Raw genomic sequence first — 24,250 nt, 5'->3', positions numbered from 1 at the left:
CAGCCCCATTGCGAACCGGTAGTAAAGGTAAGGAAAACCCACCCCCTGCCCTCCAGGCAGTGGATATGTGGGGCCAAACTGGGCTTTAGGCCCACAAGCTGTTGCGTGCAGGGGTGGGCTTCAAAAATTTTAGCAAGAGTTTCTCTGCCTGGTTGCTGGGTGGGCGTGGCCATGGTGGGCATGGCCTAGTTGGTCTCCTGCACTATGGCAGCGGGGCTGTTTTTTGCCCTTCCCGGGCTTTCCTCGAACCTCCGGGAGGGCGAAAACGGCCTCCCCAGGCTCCGAAGGCCCTCTGGAGGTTAGAAACAGGCCCATTTCTGGCCTTCCCGAACTTCCAGTAGGCCCGTTTTTCGCCCTCCCGGAGCCTCCATGTGCGCCCTGCACTTACCTGCATCCAAAATGGGCCACATGGGGACTCCTGGGAGGGATGGGATGGGCAAGGCAAGCCAGGAGTGGGATTTAGGGGTTCTCCGAACTGCACAGAATCTTAGCTAGAATAGAATAGAATAGAATAGAATAGAATAGAATAGAATAGAATAGAATAGAATAGAATAGAATAGAATAGAATAGAATAGAATAGAATAGAATAGAATAGAATTTTATTGGCCAAGTGTGATTGGACACACAAGGAATTTGTCTTGGTGCATGTGCTCTCAGTGTACATAAAAGAAAAGATACGTTCATCAAGGTACAACATTTACAACACAATTGATGGTCAGTATATCAATATAAATCATAAGGATTACCAGCAACAAATTTACAGTCATACAGTCATAAGTGGAAAGAGATTGGTGATGGGAACGATGAGAAGATTAATAGTAGTGTAGATTCAGTAAATAGTTTGAGTGTTGATGGAATTATTTGTTTAGCAGAGTGATGGCGTTCGGGGAAAAACTGTTCTTGTGTCTAGTTGTTCTGGTGTGCAGTGCTCTATAGCGTCGTTTTGAGGGTAGGAGTTGAAACAGTTTATGTCCAGGATGCGAGGGATCTGCAAATAATTTCACGGCCCTCTTCTTGATTCGTGCAGTATACAGGTCCTCAATGGAAGGCAGGTTGGTAGCAATTATTTTTTCTGCAGTTCTAATGATCCTCTGAAGTCTGTGTTTTTCTTGTTGGGTTGCAGAACCAAACTAGACAGACAGAGAGACAAACAGACAGATTCTCCCAAACCCCTGTGAGCCCCCAGCAGCCCAGCTCTGGCTGCGTGGAACCCCAAGGAGAGCGGCCCAAGGACCCCCTCCCCAGAAGTGGCTCTGCCCAACTGCTTCCAGGCTCAGCCAAGAGATGCCGGGGACTTCTCTGGCCCATTTCCACGGTCAGCTTCCTGACTGGAATCCTCCCAAGTACAGGTAGCCTCGACTTACGACCACACTTGAGCACCCCAAATTTAGGTCACTAAGTGAAACATTTGCTAAGTGAGTATTGGTCCCGTTTTACAACTTTTCTCACCGCCTTTGTTAAGTGAATCACTGCTGTTGTTAAATTACCAACACAGTTGTTAAGTAAACCTGGCTCCCCCTTGGACTTTGCTTATCAGATGGTCATACAAGAGGGGTTCACATAACCCCAGGACACTGCAACTGTCATAAATAGGAGTCAGTTGCCCAGCATCTGAATTTTGGTCACGTGACCACGGGAATGCTACAACGGTCGTAAGTATAAAAAAATGGCCAAAAGTCTCCTTTTTCAGTGGCCGTTGGAGCTTTGAATGAAGTAGATCTTCTGCTTGAGAGTCGCTTTTCACAGTGAGGCAGGAACTGGAGCTGCAGATCCCGCTCCCTTCCCCGAATTCTGTCCTTTTTTTTTTTTTTGTTTACATTTATACCCCGCCCTTCTCCGAAGACTCAGGGCGGCTTACAGTGTATAAGGCAATAGTCTCATTCTATTTGTATATTTTTACAAAGTCAACTTATTGCCCCACCAACAATCTGGGTCCTCATTTTACCTACCTTATAAAGGATGGAAGGCTGAGTCAACCTTGGGCCGGGCTCGAACCTGCAGTAATTGCAGGCTTTGTGTTCTTAATAACAGGCTTTGTGTTCTTAATAACAGGCATTACCAGCCTGCGCTATTCACCGGCCCCTTTGTCCTCTTCCCTTTCCAGGCGCGTCCTGGCTCTTCTTGCCTTTCTGAACAGGATCAGTGGTAGGTTCTAACCGGTTTTATCGCCGGTTTGCATCACGCACATGCTTTGCACGTAATTGCCGCAGGCATGCTCACTTCGCTTGCACGCACGCCAAAGATGCATTTCACGCAAGCATCCTTTGCATTTCACGCAAGCATACCATCCAAAGTAAATTGGTGCTGTTAAACGCAGGAAATCAGGAGTCCAGGCAGTTCTAATGAATAGGCAGGTTTATTTGATGCTAAATCTCTATACAGGTAGTCCTGGATGTACAACCACAATCGAGCCCAACATATCTGTTGCTAAGTGAGAGGTTTGTTAAGTGAGTTTTGCCCCATTTTACGACCTTTCTTGCCATGGTTGTTAAATGAAATCACTGCAGTTGATAAGTTGGGAACCCGGTTGTTAAGTGAATCTGGCTTTTGTCCGTGGACCCCATTTTTTTCACATTAGGCAGAAATCTTGGGAATAGAATAGAATAGAATTTTATTGGCCAAGTGTGATTGGACACACAAGGAATTTGTCTTGGTGCATATGCTCTCAGTGTACGTAAAAGAAAAGATACCTTCATCAAGGTACAACACTTACAACACAATTGATGATCAATATATCAATATAAATCATAAGGATTGCCAGCAACAAAGTTACAGTCATACAGTCATAAGTGGAAAGAGATTGGTGATGGGAACGATGAGAAGATTAATAGTAGTGCAGATTCAGTAAATAGTCTGACAGTGTTGAGGGAATTATTTGTTTAGCAGAGTGATGGCCTTCGGGAAAAAACTGTTCTTGTGTCTAGTTGTTTTGGTGTGCAGTGCTCTATAGTTTTGAGGGTAGGAGTTGAAACAGTTTATGTCCTGGATGTGAGGGATCTGCAAATATTTTCACGGCCCTCTTGATTCGTGCAGTATACAGGTCCTCAATGGAAGGCAAGTTGGTAGCAATTATTTTTTCTGCAGTTCTAATTATCCTCTGAAGTCTGTGTTTTTCTTGTTGGGTTGCAGAACCGAACCAGACAGTTATAGCATATGTATATATGTATATATGTAAAGCATATGTATATATGTATGTGTATGTATATGTTGTGTTTGTGCCTGTGTATGCATACCCACATACTGTATTTTTCGGAGTATAAGACGTACCTTTCCCCCCCCCCAAAAAAAGAGGGTGAAAATCTGGGTGCGTCTTATACTCCAAATGTAGCCCTGCCCAGCCTCTCAAATGGAGGTTTCGGAGGCTGAAAAAAGCATCTGAAACGGAGCTCCAGAAAAAAACCCTCTGAAACGAAGCTTCAGAAAAAAAGCCTCTGAAATGGAGGTTTCAGAGGCTGAAAAAAGCATCTGAAATGGAGCCTCAAAAAAAAAGCCCCAAATGGAGCTTAACAGAGCTTCAGAAAAAAAGCCCCAAAGAGAGCTTCAGAAAAGAAGCCCCCAAACAGAGCTTCAGAGGCTTTTTTTTCTGAAGTTCTGTTTTGCAGGCTTTCAGAGGCAGAAAAAAAAAAAGCAAAGAAAAAGTAAGGCACAGAGCTCACAACCAAGGAGCCTGTTGCTGAAATTCACCTCTGGGAACAGCTGATTGGAGGTATTCCAGGAGGCCGATCCACCAGCCAATCAACTTTTTTCTTATTTTCCTCCCCCAAAAACTAAGGTGCGTCTTATACTCTGGTGCATCTTATACTCCGAAAAACACGGTATACCCTATTTCCCCCAAAATAAGACCCATCTGGAAAATAAGGCCTAGCATGATTTTTTGGGATGCTCGTATTATAAGCTCTACCCCCAAAATAAGCCCCACTTAAGATTGTCAGCTAGACAGACACATTTAGTACCATATTTCCCTGAAAATAAGACCTAACTGGAAAATAAGTCCTACTGCATCTTTTGGAGCAAAAAATAATATAATTGAAAGTCTTATTTTCAGGGAAACACAGTATATATGTATGGTGTGTGGTGTGTGTGTACACATATACACACACCTACACACACACACACATTCTGGCAACTGCAAAATCCTTTCTCATGTTTGTTCCTATGGCTAAAAGAAAATGACTGGCCTCAGCTAGGACTGGAATTCACAATCTTCCAGTTTCTAGCCTGTTGCCTTCACCATTATGCCTCATTGGCCCCCTTTATTTTATTTATTTATTTATTTTGTCACAACATTATATATAAACACATATAATGAAAGAAAATAATAGGACAGGAACGGTAGGCACTTTTGTGCACTTATGCTCCTCTTAGGACTGGGGTATAGTCCTTTTAGGAATGGGGTGAGGTCAATGGTAGACAGTTTTTGGTTAAAGCTTTTGGGAGTTTGAGAAGAGACCACGGAGTCAGGTATGAGTTCCAAGCATTAACAACTCTGTTACAAAAGTCATATTTTCTGCAATCAAGATTGAAGCGGTTAACATTAAGTTTGAATCTATTGTTTGCTCTTGTATTATTGCGATTGAAGCTGAAGTAGTCTTTTAGGACATTGCAATAGATGATTCTATTAGATAGTTATAGATAGTTATATAGATATATAATATATATTATAGATAGTTATATAGATAGTTATAGTTATATTCTAATAGATAGTTGTAGATAAGATTTGTGAAATTCATATCAAATCTTTTCTTTAAGCATATGAGGCATCCAATACAAGGCTCCATGTCTATGGAGATTCTCAGTCATCCAGATCATGGTTGTCCCAAAGGAAGGGGTTAAATGCTCCCGCTTCGGACCGGATCACCCGATCCATTAGCGATGGCGGCGGGTGGTTCAGAGAACCGGTAGCAAAAATCCTTGCCCACCCCCATGCCCAGCTGAGCCACACGATCATCGGAGGTTTTTTTTTTTACTTTTAAAAACATGTTTTCTTCGGCCGAAAAAATGCTTTTAAAAGTAAAAAAAAATAATCTCTGACGATCGCCTGGCTCAGCTGGGAGCATCAGAGCCTTTTAAAAGCATTTTTTTCAACCTCTTCAGCCAAAGAGGTTGTAGAAAAAATGCTTTTAAAAGTAAAAAATAAAGTTGGCCATGCCTACCCAGTCACATTACCACCCACACCAAGCCACGCCCACAGAACCGGTAGTAACAATTTTTACATTTCACCCCTGCCCAAAGGTGCTTTTTTTACAAGCGGCAACTGGACTTTCTGGTTTTTCTTTGAAGACGTTTCGCTTCTCATCCAGTCAGAGCTGAAGAAGCTGCTTGGATGAGAAGCCAAAATGTCTTCAAAGAAAAACCAAGAAAGTCCAGTTGCCTCTTGAAAAAAAGCACATTTGGGATGAGGCTCCGTGATCCAATTTTTCTCCAGCTCTGGAAGTTGGTTGGGCTGAGTGAGAAGGTCTTCTGGAGAACTTCTATGACTAAGGAAGGACTTGTTTGGCGATCTTCCTACTTCCAGGCTGAGAGTTTAACCACAATGGGTCTCTTCGCCCCCTCCTTTGTCCTTCTCCAACTCAGCCTGTCATGCAATCCCAGTGTGTTTGGCTAGTTTATATTTCTTTGAATGCCTTAGGACAGGGCTCTGCAAACTTGGCTCTCTTAAGACTTGTGGACTTCAATTCCCAGAGTTCCTCAGCCAACTTTGCTGGCTGAGGAACTCTGGGAATTGAAGTCCACAAGTCTTAAAAGAGCCAAGTTTGCAGAGCCCTGCCTTAGGAAACAGGCTAACAAGGTAAGTATGTAAACAACTTGAGCTCTTCCTGATCAGTAAGACACCAACAAGTTCAAGCTACACACCAGATCATTCAGGAGCTACGTAGTGATTCACAGCAAGTCTTCGGTGGAGATCCCCTTTTGTTGTGGCTCCAGCCCTCCCCCCAGGCCTGGCCCCCTGCCAGAAAGTGACTCAGAGAGTGAGGGGGAAGGGCCATCAGGGCTCCCCTCTGCAGGGCCGGCCTCTCTGGCTCAGCTCCAGGAGCCAGAGGCAGGCCAGGTGGAGGAGGTGACCAGGCCTCTGTCTTCTGTATCTTCCCCCCACCCAGGCAACGCTTCCAGACCCAGCTGTGGACAATCAGTCCTGGTTAGATCCCCGGTTTCGTAGACAAGAGAAGCGGGAACAACAGAAGAAGGGGTGGAGCAGGCCTAGAAAGTGCTGAGTCATGGAGCCACACCCCACAGGGTATAAAAGCAGGAGGGCCTGCTATACTACTTCGTGACGGACAAACCAAACTGACTGGAGAACACTTGAGCTGAACTATTTGACTGAGCATTTGGCTTGGATTGCTGTTTGTTCCTGACTTCCTGGTTACTCCGGTAACGAGCTTCTGACATGCCGGCATCAAGGAAGATAAAGAAAACCTTGGCAGACACTTGCTGGTTTGCTGCCAGAGCTGATAGCTGCCGTGGACTAAATTGCCGGCTAATTGAGTCAGTTCACGTGCCTCCTGGACTGAGGTGGGGGGACAGAATACCTTTGCTCTGTTTTGACCTGCCAAGTCACTCACGAGATAGGAATGTGAGAGAGAAAAGGATGTGAACTTCAATGATCAAACAGTAGTTGTAGCAAACGGACTAGTAAACTGCTAGGGTCGTTTGGTCAATCTTTCACCTAAGAGTATTGACTGCTTTAATTGCAGATACTTCTAAAATGTATACACTTCAGCTCTGTAGGGGGGAAAAAAGGCAAAGATTAAAACAATAAATAAGGGGATGGGGAGAATACAAAAGCATGATCATTCTCTGCCATGCAGAGTTGCTTTCAGTGAAATGGGTGACTATAGACGTTTGATTAATGAATGAATGAATGGAGGGAGGGAGGGAGGAAAGGAAGGAAGGAAGGAAGGAAGGAAGGAAGGAAGGAAGGAAGGAAGGAAGGAAGGAAGGAATAGCAATAACATTCAGACTTATATACCACTTCACAGTGCTTTACAGGTCTCTCTAAGCAGTTTATAGATTCATCCTATTGCCCCCAACAATCTGGCTCCTCATTTTACTGACCTCAAAAGGATGGAAGGCTGAGTCAACTTTGAGTCCAGTGAGAATCGAATTGCCAAACTGCAGGTTAGCCAGCAGTCAGCAGGAATAGCCTGCAGTATTGCATTCTAATTACTGTGCCACCACGGCTCAAGGAAGGAAGGATGGATGGATGGAAGGGAGGAGAGGAGAGGAGAGGAGAGGAGAGGAGAGGAGAGGAGAGGAGAGGAGAGGAGAGGAAAGGAAAGGAAAGGAAAGGAAAGGAAAGGAAAGGAAAGGAAAGGAAAGGAAAGGAAAGGAAAGGGACATTTTGTTGCAGAGCTGGAAATTTTATTTTTCCTCTCTGATGAAAGATATATGATCTCACAGCCCTGCATGACCTACTTACCATTTGAGGAATTTTAAAATCCTGGCTGGTGGCTGTAACAGAGAGAGATGAAAAAGTCAAGATTTAGAGCACAGTGGAGTGTCCTCTTTAGCCAGACAATATATCAAAAGGGTCACACTCACACAAGAAATGCAAAAAGCCCCTGGCATCTCACACACACGCGCTTAAATTAAAATATTATTATTATTATTATTATTATTATTATTGTTATTATTATTATTATTTTCCCCAAAACAACAACATAATTTTCTTTTGTCGTCAGTCACCACAAATCGATCATCAGCTAGAATTGGGTTTTTCAAAATTTGTACTGCAAGAATTTAGCGAATATTTTTTTTAAAAAAAAACTGTGCTCAAATACAGCTGGATGTGGACTGTATTCTATGCAGCAGGAAGGTAAAACTGATGGCCAGTATCATTGCCTATCATACGGGGGATCACATGAGGTACTAATAAAGCCTTAGTAAGACCACATCTAGAATACTGCATCCAGTTTTGGTCACCATACTACAAAATTTTTTGCTGAGACTCTAGAAAGAGTGCAGAGAAGAGCAACCAGGATGATTTTTTTTTTTTTTACGATGAATGGTTGCAGGAACTGGGAATGTCTAGTCTACTGATGAGAAGGACCAAGAGAGACATGATAGCAGTCTTCCAATATTCGAGGGGCTGCCACAGAGAGGAGGGGGTCACACTATTTTCCAAAGCACCTGAAGGCCAGATAAGGAACAATGGATGGAAACTGATCAAGGAGAGAAGTAACCTAGAAATAAGGAGAAAATTTCTGAGGGGAAGAACAATCAACCCATAGAACGGTTTGCCTACAGAAGTTGTGGGAGCTTCATCACTGGAAGCTTTCAGGAAGAGGCTGGACTGCCATCTCTCAGAAATGGTGTAGGGTCTCCTGCTCGGGTGAGCGGTGGGGGGCGATGGGGGTTGGACGATACGGCCTAGAATCGTGATGGTGAACCTATGGCACGTGTGCCAGAAGTGGCATGCAGAGCCCTCACAGTGGGCATGCGCGACATTGCCAGCTGCTCTTCTGGTTTCTAGCGCACATGTGTGCACCAGCCAGCTGGTCTTCATGGGTCCTGTAGCACTGGAAAACAGCTTGAAAACAGCCCCAAACCAGGCCGTTTTCACAGCCGTTTTCACAGCCGTTTTCCGGGCTGTTTTTAGGCTGTTTTCTTGGCAGTTTTCGGGTTGTTTTTCAGGCTGTTTTCAGCCCAAAAATGGCCTGAAAAAATGCCTGAAAACTGCCCCCCAATGCCCAAAACACAGGAATGTGCACACCGGCTAGCTGGTCTTCAGATTTCTGGTGGTTCGGCCCATGCACATGCACACACATGCATCTGTGTTCCAATTTGGGCACTCAGTGCCAAAAAGGTTTGCCACCACTGACCTAGAAGGTCCCTTCCAACTCTATTATTCTGTTCTGTTCCTGTCGTGTCCCACTCCTCCTCTGACGGCCGGGTCTGGAAAGTCTGTATCAAGCGTGGCCACGAAGCCTCTGCAGCTTTGCCAAAGTCCTGTCAGAGTTCTCAGGGCAGGCAGGAATCCAAGGTGTGACTTCAGCAACCAGATTAGACTTTGCCTGACTCAAAGAATGCCAGAAAGCAGATCCTTTATATAGGCCATGGGGTGTGGCTCCATGACTCAGCACTTATCCAGGCCTGCCCCTCCCTTCCTGTTGCTGACGTCGCCTCTCCATTCTCCGGAAGCATGGATCTGTCCACCCTTTGTCTGCCTGCCCAGCTGCTGGCAATTCTAGCTCGTGACTGGCTTCATGCTCATCGTGCTCACATGCTGTGGGGGGAGGGTTATTTGCTCAGTCTGTCCGGGCATGGTGCCAAGAATGGGGCTGGAGGCATGCCAGGCCATTCGTCTTCATTATCAGTCTCTGGCTGAGATAGCAGGAGATGGGAGGGGCCCAGCTGCGGAGAGGGGGGCGGGCGAGGCACAACAGTTCTGTTCTGTTCCGTTCCGTTCTCTTCTGTTCTATATTCTATTCTATTCTATTCTATTCTATTCTATTCTATTCTCTATATTCTATTCTATTCTATTTTCTATTCTATTCTCTATTCTATTCTATACTATTCTATTTCCTATTCCTATTCCTATTCCTATTCCTATTCTATTCTAGTCTCTATTCTATTCTATTTTTATTCTATTCTATTCTATTCCTAATTCATATTCTATTCTATTTTCTATTCTATTCTATTCTCTATTCTATTCTATTTTCTATATTCTCTTCTCTTCCTAATTCATATTCTATTCTATTCTATTCTATTCTATTCTATTCTCTATATTCTATTCTATTCTATTTTCTATTCTATTCTCTATTCTATTCTATACTATTCTATTTCCTATTCTATTCTATTCTATTCTATTTTCTATTCTAGTCTCTATTCTATTCTATTTTTATTCTATTCTATTCCTAATTCATATTCTATTCTATTTTCTATTCTATTCTCTATTCTATTCTATTTTCTATATTCTCTTCTCTTCCTAATTCATATTCTATTCTATTCTATTCTATTCTATTCTATTCTATTCTATTCTATTCTATTCTATTCTATTCTATTCTATTCTATTCTTCTATTCGGACACAGTGGCTCAGAGGCTAAGATGCTGAGCTTGTTGATTGAAAGGTCGGCAGTTCAGCAGTTCGAATCCCTAGTGCTGGGGTGAGCTCCCGTTACTTGTCCCAGCTTATGCCAACCTAGCAGTTCGAAAGCACGTAAAAAATGCAAGTAGAAAAAAAGGGGCCACCTTTGGTGGGAAGGTAACAGAGTTCCGTGCGCCTTTGGCATTGAGTCATGCCGGCCACATGACCACGGAGACTTCTTTGGACAGCGCTGGCTCTTCGGCTTTGAAACGGAGATGAGCACCACCCCCTGGAGTCGGGAACGACTAGCACGTATGTGCGAGGGGAACCTTTACCTTTATTCTATTCTATTCTATTCTATTCTATTCTATTCTATTCTATTCTATTCTATTCTATTCTATTCCTATTCCTATTCCTATTCCTATTCCTATTTCTATTAACGTGCACCATGGCTCTCATTTTGATCATGCTGGCCCCTTCTCCCATTGAGTCAATCCTGCCCCAGCGCCCCTTCTTTCCCCTTTGCCTGAACAAGCTCTCATGGAAGGTTTCAGGGGAATTATTATGCACAGTTGACAATTAGTTTCATTTAGTGTCACTGTTCTATCTTTAGAGCTTTGCCTCTTCAACAGGCCTCGGGAGAAACAAGTCAACCGCATTGTGGTTGAGCAGTGGGGCCTGACTTTAGCGCAGCCTGTTATACGTTTCAATTTTTTAAAAGTGTGTTTTATTTAACCACGGTTTTGACATTCTAATTCTAATGAAATGCTAATCAATAAATATGCCTAGAGGCAGTCCTTGAATTCAGTTCATTTCGTGACTGCTCAAAGTTGCAACCGCACTGAACAATGGGACTTTTTTCACCCTTACAACCGTTGCAGCATCCTTATAGCCGCGTGATCCAAATTCAGACGCTTGGCGACTGACTCATAGCTATGATGCTTGCACTGTCCCCGAATAATGTGATCCTCTTTTGTGACCTTCTGATCAGCAAAGTTCATGGGGAGGCCAGATTTCAATGAACGATCATGTTGCTGTTCTGTCCCCCCTCACCTCCGTCTGAGCGATGGCTTAATTAGCCGGCACTATCAGCTCTGGCAGCAAACTAGCGAGCATCTGCCAAGTGTCTCTGTTATCTCCCTTGATGCCGATGAGTCACCCAGGAACAAACAATACTTCAGCTCTAGTTAATCAGTTGATTTGCCTGCTACGAAGAGGCACAGCAGCTCTTGCTGCCTTTATATCCTGTGGGGTGTGGCTCCATGACTCAGCACTTCCGAGGCCTGCCCCACCCCTGCTTCTGTTGTTTCCGCCTCTCCTGCCTACGAAACCTAGGGTCCAGCCAGGCCTGATTGCCATCAGCTGGGTCTGGAGGTGTGGCCTGGGGGGGGAAAGAGTCAGGGGACGGACGCCTCGTTATCTCCTCCACCTGGCCTGCCTCTGGCTCCTGGAACTGAGCCAGGGAAGCTGGTGCTCCCGAGGTAAGTCCTGACGGCCCTTCCCCCTCACTTTCCAAGTCACTTTCTGGCAGGGGGCCCAGCTCGGGGGGCACAGACACAACAGTTGCTCATTCAACAACTGCAGTGATCCGCTTAACCGCTGTGTCAAGAAAGGTTGTAAAACAGGACTCTGCTCACTTAAGCAAGGTCTCACTTAGCAACAGAAATGTTAGGCTCAGTTGCGGCCATTCAGTCGAGGACTACCTGAATACAGTACATACAAACTCATACTCGGCAGGAACCCATATTTCTCGTGGCAGGGAAACTACGAATCTGTCACAGCTTCATTTGGGCTAATCTGGCTAATCGTGCCGCCCTCTTCCGCCCCAAAGACGGTACAAAAATTACAATTTGGGGGTCTGCTCACCTGATGCTGTTCTGTATGCGTTTCTGCCACGATTTTCTGCAAGACAGAATCAAGAAGTCAGAGAGGACGTTCCTACTTAGAGATCCCTCAGTTTCCCCTCAGCCTTTGGCAGTGGTGGGATTCAATTTTTTTTACTACCGATTCTGTGGGCGTGGCTTGGTGGGCTTTGGCTTGGCTTGGTGGGTGTGGCTTGGTGGGCATGGCAGGGGAAAGATACTGTAAAATCTCCATTCCCAACCCATTCCAAGGGAAGTAAAATCTCCATTCCCACCCCGCTCCAGGGGAAGGATACTGTAAAATCTCCATTCCCACCCCACTCCAAGGGAAGGATACTGCAAAATCTCCATTCCCACCACACTACAGGGAAAGGATACTGTAAATTCTTCATTCCCACCCCACTCCAAGGGAAGAATACTGTAAAATCTCCATTCCCACCCCACTCCAAGGGAAGGATACTGCAAAATCTCCATTTTCACCCCACTCCAGGGGATGGATACTGTAAAATCTCCATTCCCACCCCACCCCACTAACCTGCTTGCCATGTTACTGTCTGTTTGCAGAACAATAAAAGAAGACCCAGCCAATCAGCTGGGACTAGATCAGCTGGGACTTGGGAGGCAGAGAATAGATGGCGGTGGGGCCAGTCAGAGGTAGTATTTGCTGGTTCTCCAAACTACTCAAAATTTCTGCTACCGGTTCTCCAGAACTGGTCAGAACCGGCTGAATACCACCTCTGACCTTTGGTAGAACTTCAGAGCTTCCATGCTTCTTCAAAAGGAGCAGCAGAAAGTTGTAGACTCTACTGTAAAGTTGGGAACCCCTCCCAGAAGAACGAGCAGCCTCCAAACCTTGGCAAGTTCAAAGGAGATAACCAGGATGAATGGTGATTACCATGTTTTCCCAAAAATAAGACCCAGCCCGAAAACTTGATATTTTTTTGAGTGCTCCTAATATAAGCCCTACCCTGAAAATAAGCCCAGGGGATGGGTGTGGCCTGCCGTCTCCTTGGCACAGCACAAATAACAGTAAATCTGAGCATGGAGGCAGTGAGTGGGGGGGAGACAAGCGATCTGAACGTGCTGCACAGCTGCCTGGCTCATGGGAGGCTAAGAGTCACAATGGTGCAGTAGTTAAGTACTGGAGGCTACTTCTGCTGATCACCGGCTACCAGCAGTTTGGCAGATCGAATCTCACCAGGTTCAAAGTTGATGCAGCCTTCCATCCTGTTGCAACCCAGGCCCAAGAAGGTAGTAGAAAACTCAGTCCGTGAAACAGACAAACCAACTTTATTCGAAGAGCTGAGAATTACTTCATTCTCAGTGTCGTTTAACTCAAAACAAATTCCTCCCAACACAAATTCCTCAGTCCTATCGCAAACCTTGGTCCAATTAGGCAAACTGCCAAAGGCCTTTCTTGGCAAATGTTCAGAAGTCACAAAAATAAATGCAAGACGTAGACGAAGTAGAAGACGAAACTACCAACACTGTTTTCCGGCAAAGCCCAAATGCTGGTCTGTTTTAAGCCTTATGGGAGGGGCCAATCATCTCTTGGCCCTACTCCGAGTCGTCCTTTTTGCTTGAGCTGCTCTTGCCTTCTGGCAGCTCTTCTCATGAGTGCATTAGGAACAGGCTCCTCCTGTTCCTCTGCCTCACTATTATCAGTCTCTGGAGGCTCTGGAGTCCGTACCTCACACCCCGATGGCCCTGGCCCCACCTCAGCCTCATCGCTGTCCGACTCCGTTGCCAGCTCTGCAGGCTGCTGGCGGACCACAACACATTTTTCCGAGGTGGGTAAAATGAGGACCCAGATTGTTGGGGGCGATATGCTGACTCTGTAAACTGCTTAGAGAGGGCTATAAAGCACTGTGAAGCGGTATATAAATCTAAGTGCTATTGCTATTGTGTGGCACAACCGGCAGCAGGCAGAGGCACGGTAGAGGGAGGAGGCAGGCGATCCCGATACCCTGCACAGCTGCCTGCCCGGTGTGGCTGCGGCAAGCCGATAGACAGTGAGATGGAGTGGGCAGCGTGTTGGGATTACCTGCCTTTCCTCCCACATGCCTCTGCCTCCACCACACACTTTTTGTCAGAGGGAGACGAAGTTTCATCTGCTTGCAAATGCAACACTCCATTTCAAAGCGTCCCATTTGCAAGCAGATAAAGCTTTGAGTCGCTCTCATTTCTCTGTCTGGGCGAAAAGTATTTGGGTGCCTACGGATCGGTTGGGAATGGAGTGTTTTGTCTGGCCGCATTGCTCAGCCTCCTGCTCCAGTGCCATGCTGGTGCCGGAAGAAGTGAGCTGGCGGCCACGTGAGTTCCTGCTGCAAATTGGAGCCATGGGACTCTGAAGTAAGCCAGTGTGCACATTGGGCAGCTCCAACCACCCATCTCACGGCAGTGACACTCAAAAAAAAATTAAGACACCCCCCAAAATAAGCCCCAATGCTTATTTTGGGGCCCAAAGAAAATAAGGCTGGATCTTATTTTTGGGGAAACACGGTAGTTCTTGAATTTGCCAGTTTTCACTCTAGAGCCCTTGGATTTCTTGGTGGTCTCCCATCACTAAACAAGCCCAGCTCTGACTTGTTTCTTGAAGTTTGCCAAGTTCAACTCAGTGCTGCTACCAGTTACGCAGAGGAGTTTCCAGATCCCAAACCAAAGTGGCCACATTCAGTCAACATCCTCAAAAGCAAATCAGCCTACATATTACCGCTTAAGGCTGTGTTTTGGAACCTTGGCAGCTTGAAAGCGCATGGACTTCAACTCCCAGAATTCCCCAGCCAGACGTCCAGGCATCTTCACATGCCAAGGTTAAGAAACACCAGCTTAGGGCGTCATATGGACCTCTTTCTCCAGGGCTTTCAGAACTGGAGGTTGTGTTCAAGGAAGCTTGTGGGAAAAACCCAGGTTTGGCAGCATTGAGGTTGGCAGCATGATGGCTGGGGGATTCTAGAGTTAAAGTTCTTAAATCTTCAAACTGCCAAGGTTAAGAAATACAATTTTAGGATATTGCATAGGACAAGGGTCTGCAAACTTGGCTCTTTTAAGACTTGTGGACTTCAACTCCCAGAGTTCCTCAGCCAGCAAATCTGGCTGAGGAACTTTGGGAGTTGAAGTCCACAAGTCTTAAAAGAGCCAAGTTTGCAGATCCCTGGCATAGGATATTGTGTAGATCGGGTCTCCAGGATCTTCAGGAAATTTAGAGACCATGTTCACTGTGACCCTGATGAAGGACACTTATGGGAAACACCAGATTTGGAGGTGTGGAGATTGGCAGCACCTCCCACGTGTTTTGCGAATGACACACCCTGTGACACACCCTGTGCCCACCCAATAATTACTTACTGAAGTAGACAGTCACTCCAGCAGCAATGAGGACCACGGCCACCACAACCCCTACGATTCCAGCGATGAGTCCAAAGTTGAATACGAACGCTGTGTTGGAGAAAAGGCAAAATGACTAAGGGAGTTCCGGGTTTCTCTAGTGCAGGGGTAGTCAACCTTTTTATACCTACTGCCCACTTTTGTATCTCTGCTAGTAGTAAAATTTTGTAACCGCCCACCAGTTCCACAGTAACGCGCCGTGTATCGTCCTCTGCGCATGCCTCTCACGCATTGCGGATTGGATTTGGGGGGGCGCCGGCTACCAGCTCTGCTGGTCTATTACAGCTGGGTGGTGTGGGGGGAGATGCGCGAGCTATTCTGGGACGAGGCTCTTTTGTTTGCGGTCGCACTATAGCGCCATTCAGTTTCACTTACGTAACGTGAACTAAACTTATGCGCGGGCGATACAAATAGTATATTTTCAGAAATTTAAATTGTCATGGGGAATTTTATGAAAACCTAATGAAAATGTTTTTAAATAATGCTATGAAAATTTTTTAAAAAGTCAATTACATTAAAAAAGGGAAAGTGCTTCAGTATCGGAAAAAAATCCTTACCACCCACCATAAAAGCTGGGACGCCCACTAGTGGGCGGTAGGGACCAGGTTGGCTACCTGGTTATTATTCAGAGGATAATTAGAACTGCAGAAAAAATAATTGCTACCAACCTGCCTTCTATTGGGGACCTGTATACTGCACGAATCAAGAAGAGGGCCATGAAAATATTTACAGATCCCTCACATGCAGGACATAAACTCCTGTTTCAACTCCTACCCTCAAAACGACGCTATAGAGCACTGCACACCAGAACAACTAGACACAAGAACAGTTTTTCCCCGAAGGCCATCACTCTACTAAACAAATAATTCCCTCAACACTGTCAAACTATTTACTAAATCTGCGCTACTACTAATCTTCTCATCGTTCCCATCACCAATCTCTTTCCACTTATGACTGTATGACTGTAACTTTGTTGCTGACAATCCTTATGATTTATATTGATATATTGACCATCAATTGTGTTGTAAATGTTGTACCTTGATGAATGTATCTTTTCTTTTATGTACTCTGAGAGCATAGGCACCAAGACAAATTCCTTGTGTGTCCAATCACACTTGGCCAATAAAAAATTCTATTCTATTCTATTCTATTCTATTCTATTCTATTCTATTCTATTCTATTCTATTCTATTCTATTCTATTCTATTCTATTCTATTCACTGCTCTAGTGGTTTTCCCTTCCATTTAATTGCCTGGCCTTGGCAAAAGGGCAGCCAAGACTGAGTTAACCTAGTCACATTAAGAAAAGATTCTTAGTAATAGGAACAGAACCTCCGTTCCACAGAGATGATGGATTTATCCGAGGAAGAGCTGAGCAGCTGTCTTTCTGGGATTGTTTAAGTTGGATGCCTGCACAGAGCAAAGGGGTGGATTGGATTACCTCAATCAGTCAATCAGAATAGACCTGGAAGGGACCTTGGAGGTCTTCTAGTCCAACCTCCTGCTCAGGCAGGAAACCCTTTTTTAAAAAAAATTGAATTTATATCCCGCCCTTCTCCAAAGACTCAGGGCGGCTTACACAGTGTTAAGCAATAGTCTTCATTCTATTTGTATATTTATATACAAAGTCAACTTCTTGCCCCCAACAATCTGGGTCCTCATTTTACCTACCTTATAAAGGATGGAAGGCTGAGTCAACCTTGGGCCTGGTGGGACTTGAACTTGCAGTAATTGCAAGCAGCTGTGTTAATAACAGACACTTAGTCCGTTGAGCCACCAGAGACCCTTTACCATTTCAGATAAAAGGTTGCCCAATCTCTACTTAAAAACATCCATTGCTGGAGCATTCACAACTTCTGGAGGCCAGTCGTTCCACTGATTCATTGACCTCCATCGTGACATTCATTTGTTTGAACCAGGGGTGAAATGTAAAATTTGTTACTATCGGTTCTGTGGGCATGGCTTGGTGGATGGGGGGGTAATGTGACTTTTTTTGTTTAACTTTTAAAAGCGTTTTTTCTATGGCTGAAGAAGTTGTAAAAAAAAATGCTTTTAAAAGGCTCCTCTGACGATCCCAGCTGAGTTGCCTGATCGTCAGAGGTTTTTGTTTTCTTTTAAAAGCATTTTTTTTTTGCCTTTGAAAGAAAAAAAAGCTTCTGATGATCAGGCAGCTCAGCTGGGATCGCCAGAGCCTTTTAAAAGCATTTTTTTGGCAACCTCTTCAGCAGAATCATCAGAGGGTTTTTTAAAAAAAACTTTTAAAAGCATTTTTTTTGCAACCTCTTCAGCAGAATCATCAGAGGGTTTTTTAAAAAAAACTTTTAAAAGCATTTTTTTCCAACCGAAGAAAAAATGGTTTTAAAAGTAAAAAAAACAAACAATCTCTGATGATCGTGCAGCTCAGCTGAGCATGGGGGGGGGGGGACAGTGATTTTTGCTTCTGATTCTCTGAACCACCTGCCACCATCGCTACCGGATCAGGCGATCCGGTCTGAACCGGGAGCATTTCACCCCTGGTCCACAGCTATGTGAGGTTTTAGGGACAACTTTGCTCATAACTGGTGATACCCCCATCCTTTTTCTCTTACCAGGCTCCACCCAGGCCAAGATCAGAGGCTCCAGCAGCCCGGCGTGATCCACATAGCATCGATAGTGGTTCCTCTCCTTCGGGTCAACCTCGATGCTCAGCCAGGCATGGTAGGTCCCATCTGAGTTTGGAAGGACACCACCCCGGAAGGTGTCCTGTTCCCACACTTCTCCATCCTTCCTCCAGGTGGCATCCATCTCTTTGGGATAAAAGCCGTAGACTTGGCAGATGAGGATCTCCATACCGTTGTACTGGATCCTGCGAGATACTTTTGCCAATGGGGGCTCTGTAGAGAACACAACACTGGCGTTGTTCTGACCAAGCTCCCCAAACACGACCAACCCTCTGAAGTTAACTCAAAAATTCCTTTATTAGGCACGCCTGCAGCCCTGGCAAAAAGTTCCTCTCTCAACGCAGGCTAACAAGTCCGTCTGGCCAGAAGATGAATAGTTGTCTGCCACACCTATTCATCTCTTCCCACTGCCTTTTATCTCCAGAGCTAGGGTGGGGCTTCGCTAGCAGCGGTGGCTCTTCTGTCCCAAGGATCGGCCCACAGATTTCCACTGCTCTCCTCTCCTCTGCCTTCTGCGTATCAGGCACTGGACCCAGCTGTTCTGCCTCTTCCTCATCAGCCACCTCCAGACCTGGGGGCTGTTGACTCTCCATCTGAGGACTGACGGACAGCCCAGACCCCCCCCCCTCAGACAGCTCATTCCCTTTTCCCCCTTGGAGCTCTCAGATTGTCTTGATGCTGATCCTGAGTCCCAGACCACCTCCTCATCAGATTTGGCTGCTGGAGGAAGCATGTTTTAAGACTGCATTTGTGTAGCGTGGAGACCTTGCACCACAGATCCAACATTCTCTTGCAACATCACCAACCCTTGGCTCCCTCCTTCTTTCTCCTCACCTTTCCTCAACAAAGAATCCTTTCCATACAACACAGACTTCTGAAGCAGCTGGATACATTCCTTCTCCAAAAAGTTATTCGTGTTCTGGGTGATGAAAGGCTCAGCTTCCCACCTCCTCTTGGTCACCTGAGCACGGATGTCGACTGCCGTCCAGGTGAGGGTCTGCTGGTCCAAGCTGATGAAGTTCTCCCCATCGTAGCCATACTGGAAGTACCCCTGCTTGTGGCCATCTCTGCTCAGCTGGCAGCCGATCATGCGCTGCCAGGTGTGAATCCCTGCATACAAAAAGTCAGGTAGTACCTTGACTTACCACCATTTGTTTGTTGTTGTTGTTAATTGCAAAGTCATGTCCGACCCATCGCGACCCCATGGACAACGTTCCTCCAGGCCTTCCTATCCTCTACCATCCTCTGGAGTCCATTTAAGCTCACGCAGACTGCTTCAGTGACTCCATCCAGCCACCTCATTCTCTGTTGTCCCGTTCTTCTTTTGCCCTCAATCTTTCCCAGCATGAGGCTCTTCTCCAGTGAGTCCTTCCTTCTCATTAGGTGACCAAAGCATTTCAGTTTCATCTTCAGGATCTGACCTTCTAAAGAGCAGTCAGGGTTGATCTCCTCTAGGACTGACCGGTTGAATCGCCTTGCAGTCCAAGGGACTTGCAGGAGTCTTCTCCAGCACCAGAGTTGAAAGGCCTCAATTCTTTGGCGCTCAGCCTTTCTTATGGTCCAACCTTCATAGCAAAAAAGGCTCTAAGAGTTGTAAACCTAATCTTGCGTAGCTTCTTTTCCAAAAACACTACACTACTAACCAGAGCATATAAAACATTTGCTAGGCCAATTCTAGAATACAGCTGGCCTGTCTGGAACCCTCACCACATTTCTGACATCAATACAATTGAACGTGTCCAGAAATATTTTACAAGAAGAGTTCTCCATTCCTCTGAAAACAATAAAATACCCTATCCCACCAGACTTGAAATCCTAGGCTTAGAAAACTTGGAACTCTGTCGCCTTCGACAAGACCTAAGTTTAACTCATAGAATCATCTATTGTAATGTCCTTCCTATTAAAGACTACTTCAGCTTCAATTGCAATAACACAAGAGCAACCAATAGATTTAAACTTAATGTTAACCACTTTAATCTGGATTGCAGAAAATATGACTTCTGTAACAGAGTTAACAGTGCTTGGAACACTTTACCTGACTCTGTGGTCTCTTCCCATAATCCCAAAAGCTTTAACCAAAAACTTTCTACTATTGACCTCACCCCATTCCTAAGAGGAACATAAGGGGCGTGCATAAGAGCACAAACGTGCCTACCGTTCCTGTCCTATTGGTTTTCTTTTTTTTCTTCATTATATATATATATATATATATATATATATATATATATATATATATATATATATATATATATATATATATATATATATATATATGCTTATACCTCTTTATATTTTTTCATATATATGTTTATATACTATATAATCTTTTTATGTGATGTTTATGTATATTGTTGTGATAAAATAAATAAATAAATAAATAAAATAAAGTATTCCAGTGGATTTTCCATCATCAAGCAAAATTATAAGCAAATTATTTTAATCCTGCTGAAAATCCTCTCTCAGATTTGCCCTTTTTTCAGCTCATCCTTAATCTTTTCCCAAGAAAATACTTACACCATAGAGACAGTAAAGTCTTTGACTTATAGCGGTTCATTTAGTGACCGTTTGAGGTTACAGAAAACAATTGTGTCAAGAAAGGTTGTAAAACGGGACTCTGCTCGCTTAACAAATGTCTCACTTAGGGACAGAAATGTTAGGCTCAATTGCGGCCATAAGTCAAGGACTACCCCTGCACAGAGATCCATCTTTATTCTCACCAAATCCTCATTTCCTAAAACAAGCTTCATAAATATTGTTTTTTTCAAGAGGCAAGATGTCTTTGAAGACGTTTCGCTTCTCGTCCCAGAAGCTTCTTCAACTCTGAAGAGCTGAAGAAGCTTCTTGGATGAGAAGCGAAATGTTTTTTTTTTAAAAAAACAAAAAACCCAGAAAGTCCAGTTGCCTCTTGAAAAAAAATCACCTTTGGGACAACCATGACCGAGAATCTCCATAGACTTAATAAATATTGGTATTTTTTTTTTAATTTTTAAGGCCCTAATTCCTTTGCTAGTAATCCCTACCTGTCCAGGTTTCTCCTGGGGAGGAACAGCAACCTAGGGAGGCCAAAATCCATGGTTGCCAGCCCTTCACCAACCCCACCTTACCTCTGCTGAAGTTGTGGTAGCTGTGCAAGATGGCGAGGTCGCTTTTGAACCTCCGCTCCGTGGTGCTGACCCTCTGAGATATGAAATCCCAGAAATGCAAGTCTTCCTTTCTCACGTTAAGGAGCCAGGGCACTTGGGGTAACATTCTTCTCGTGGGGGGGTCAAAGCGTGAAGCCAGCTGGTCATCCACATAGCCCACCACGATATACTGGGGCACATCCTGTTTGGAATCCAGGACCAAAGTGTAGAAAATGCGCAACGAATGGGAGGAGGAGCCTGAAAAAAAAAAGGGAGGAAGGGGGAGACAGGAAATTTGGGAGAGGGGTGTCCAAAGGCACACTTTTAAGCCCCCCCCATTTTGATTTGGAATCAGCCCCCTTCCTAGCCTAAATACTCTAAAACAAAACTCTCAATATAACTATGACTATAACTTGTTGCTGGCAATCCTTATGATTTATATTGATATATTGACCATCAATTGTGTTGTAAATGTTGTACCTTGATGAACGTATCTTTTCTTTTATGTACACTGAGAGCATATGCACCAAGACAAATTCCTTGTGTGTCCAATCACACTTGGCCAATAAAAATTCTATTCTATTCTATTCTATTCCAACAATTTCTGGACAATTGAGCGTGTCCAGAAATATTTTACAAGAAGAGTTCTCCACTCTTCTGAATTCAACAAAATACCTTATGCCACCAGACTTGAAATCCTGGGTTTAGAAAATTTAGAACTATGCCGCCCTCGACATGACCTGAATTTAACTCATAGAATCATCTATTACAATGTCCTTCCTGTCGAAGACTACTTCAGCTTCAGTTGCAACAATACATGAGCACACAATAGATTTAAGCTTAATGTTAACTGCTCCAATCTTGATTGCAGAAAATATGATTTCAGTAACAGAGTTTTTAATGCCTGGAATACACTACCTGACTCTGTGGTCTCTTCCCAAAATCCCAAAAGCTTTAACCAAAAACTGTCTACTATTAACTTCACCCCATTCCTAAGAGGTCTGTAAGGGACGTGCATAAGAGCACAAGCATGCCTACCGTTCCTGTCCTATTGTTTCCTTTGATTGTATCCAATTCGTATGGTTATTTCATGCTTATACTTATATATATAGTTGTGTTTGACAAATAAATAAATAAAAATAAAATAAAAAATAAAATAAACTTGGCAATTTTAAGACTTGTGGACTTCAACTCTCAGAATTTTCCAACCAGCATGGCCGGCTAAGGAAATCTGGGAGTTGAAGTCCACAATTCTTAAAGTTGCCAAGTTTGGCGACTCCCTGCTCTTAAAATCTTGGGTAGTAAAATCATAGCAGTGGTGTGTTTTGGCAGGTTCTGACCAGTTCTGGAGAACAGGTAACGGAAATTTTGAGTAGTTCAGAGAACCGGTAGTAAAACCCGCCCCCATCTATTCTCTGCCTCCCAAGTCCCAGCTGATCGGGAGGGAATGGGGATTTTGCAGTACCCTTCCCCTGGAGTGGGGTGGGAATGGAGATTTTACAGTATCCTTCCCCTGGAGTGGGATGGGAATGGAGATTTTACAGTATCCGTCCCCTGGAGTGGACAGGTAACGGAAATTTTGAGTAGTTCAGAGAACCGGTAGTAAAACCCGCCCCCATCTATTCTCTGCCTCCCAAGTCCCAGCTGATCGGGAGGGAATGGGGATTTTGCAGTACCCTTCCCCTGGAGTGGGGTGGGAATGGAGATTTTACAGTATCCTTCCCCTGGAGTGGGATGGGAATGGAGATTTTACAGTATCCTTCCTCTGCCATGCCCACCAAGCCACGCCCACAGAACCGGTAGTAAAAAAAATTGAAATCCACCACTGCTACGGAAGTGTATCAGGAAAGATAACTTGCAGCCATGGTCCAAAAAGAGAATGGACTAGATGCCCTCTAGTAACTCCCTTCTCCCGCAGGAGATATAAAAACACGGGAAAAGCCCACGGAAGACTTAACAACGGTGCGTTTATTTCAGATTGGTAGGATGGGCTCTAACCTAACTCCCCAACCAGACGAAGCCTCTGGAACTCGCTGCCACGGGAAAACCGGGCTACCCCGCCTTGGTTTCAGTCCCCGCCTCTCCAGCCACTCACCTGCGCATCCTACCCGCAGCAATAGGACGATCGCCGCGGACAGAAACCCCAAACGCACAACCGGGAACCCCATCCGGATCCAGTCCCGATCAGCTGGGTTGTCAAGGATCGGAACGAGCCCGTGACCGAGGAGGAAGTTTGTAAAAGGCGGGTGAATGCTGGAAAGTGAAATTGGGAGAGGGTCGGCGCCCTTTGGGGAGAAGGAAAGGAGGTCCCTAGAGAGCCAGGAAAGGGAAGGAGCCGGGGTGAAAGGAAGCTCCGTGGGAGAAGTCTGGACGACCCCGAGCGCGGAGACGGGGATCCGACCACTCAGCTGGAGGGCGAGGCATCGTGGGAATTTCCCCTCGTTTGTTGCGGAGCGGGTCAGCTCAGCTCGGCGTCCCTGGTTCCCCAAGAGGAAGACCCACCTGCCCCCTTCACGGGTGGATGATCCCACTCCAACCTAGCTCCCTGCGGGGGACTACACTCCCCCTTCCCCCTTCCCGTGGCCTGGGGACGATGGGAGTTGTCTCTTAGCGCCTGCGAAAGGCGCCCGATTGCCTGGATAAATAAAAGTGGGTTGGAGCCGGGCGTTCATTAAGTCGATTAAAAATAAAAGCCTTCCCTTTCTCACCTGCCAGGCCTTCCCGCTTCTTTTCTTCACCTTCTGCTGGCTTCTGACGCTGGGAGCCCACCAGCTAAACTCGGCGCCAAAGGCGGAAACGTTTCCACGAAAGGCACAAAACGAAACCGAACTGCGCTTTGTGGCTTGAACCGTTGCTGAGCCTCAGCGTTAAGTGCCAGCCCCTCCCACAGGGTCAGGAGTCCTCCTGTATGTCTTGAAATCGGAGGGAAAGAGAGAGAGAGAGAGAGAGAGAGAGAGAGAGAGAGGTATGTGTATATATATATATATATAGAGAGAGAGAGAGAGAGAGAGAGAGGTACAGAGAGAGGGAGGGAGGGAGGGAGGAAGGTAGGTAGGTAGAAAGGAAGGAAGGAAGGAAGGATAGCAAAAGAAAGAAAGAAGGAAAGAAAGGAAGGAAGGAAGAGAGAGAGAGAGAGAGAGAGAAAGAAAATCTGGTTTAACGAGTTTTGCTATTTAATAAGTAACCAATTCTCTT

At 45.1% G+C, this 24,250-nt stretch overlaps 1 protein-coding gene across 5 annotated transcripts; it reads right to left on the bottom strand.

Annotated features, from left to right (window-relative positions):
• Positions 1–515: 515 nt before the first annotated feature.
• On the bottom strand, positions 516–23,965 carry LOC131190874 (major histocompatibility complex class I-related gene protein-like). 5 transcript variants are annotated; one of them, XR_009153350.1, is made up of 10 exons: positions 23,764–23,964; positions 23,151–23,308; positions 21,038–21,313; positions 18,768–19,043; positions 17,862–18,146; positions 15,236–15,325; positions 11,892–11,927; positions 8,820–9,015; positions 7,418–7,449; positions 3,278–6,720 (listed from the first exon to the last, which is right to left on the bottom strand). XR_009153350.1 is itself a non-coding variant. In XM_058168358.1 (9 exons), the coding sequence occupies exons 2-9, from the start codon at positions 23,221–23,223 to the stop codon at positions 6,715–6,717; spliced, it is 1,074 nt and encodes a 357-aa protein (XP_058024341.1). In that variant the 5' UTR covers positions 23,224–23,308; positions 23,764–23,959; the 3' UTR covers positions 3,278–6,714. The 5 variants fall into 5 exon arrangements, 3 of the variants coding, with proteins under 3 accessions (XP_058024340.1, XP_058024341.1, XP_058024342.1); XR_009153351.1 differs by lacking the exon at positions 23,151–23,308 and having other exon boundaries at positions 23,764–23,965; XM_058168358.1 differs by lacking the exon at positions 8,820–9,015 and having other exon boundaries at positions 23,764–23,959.
• Positions 23,966–24,250: the final 285 nt, after the last annotated feature.

This window comes from Ahaetulla prasina, chromosome 2 (assembly GCF_028640845.1).
Source record: "Ahaetulla prasina isolate Xishuangbanna chromosome 2, ASM2864084v1, whole genome shotgun sequence".
Lineage (NCBI taxonomy): Eukaryota > Metazoa > Chordata > Lepidosauria > Squamata > Colubridae > Ahaetulla > Ahaetulla prasina.
Note: the sequence above shows the minus strand (reverse complement) of the source record. Positions and strands in the feature narration are given on the sequence as shown.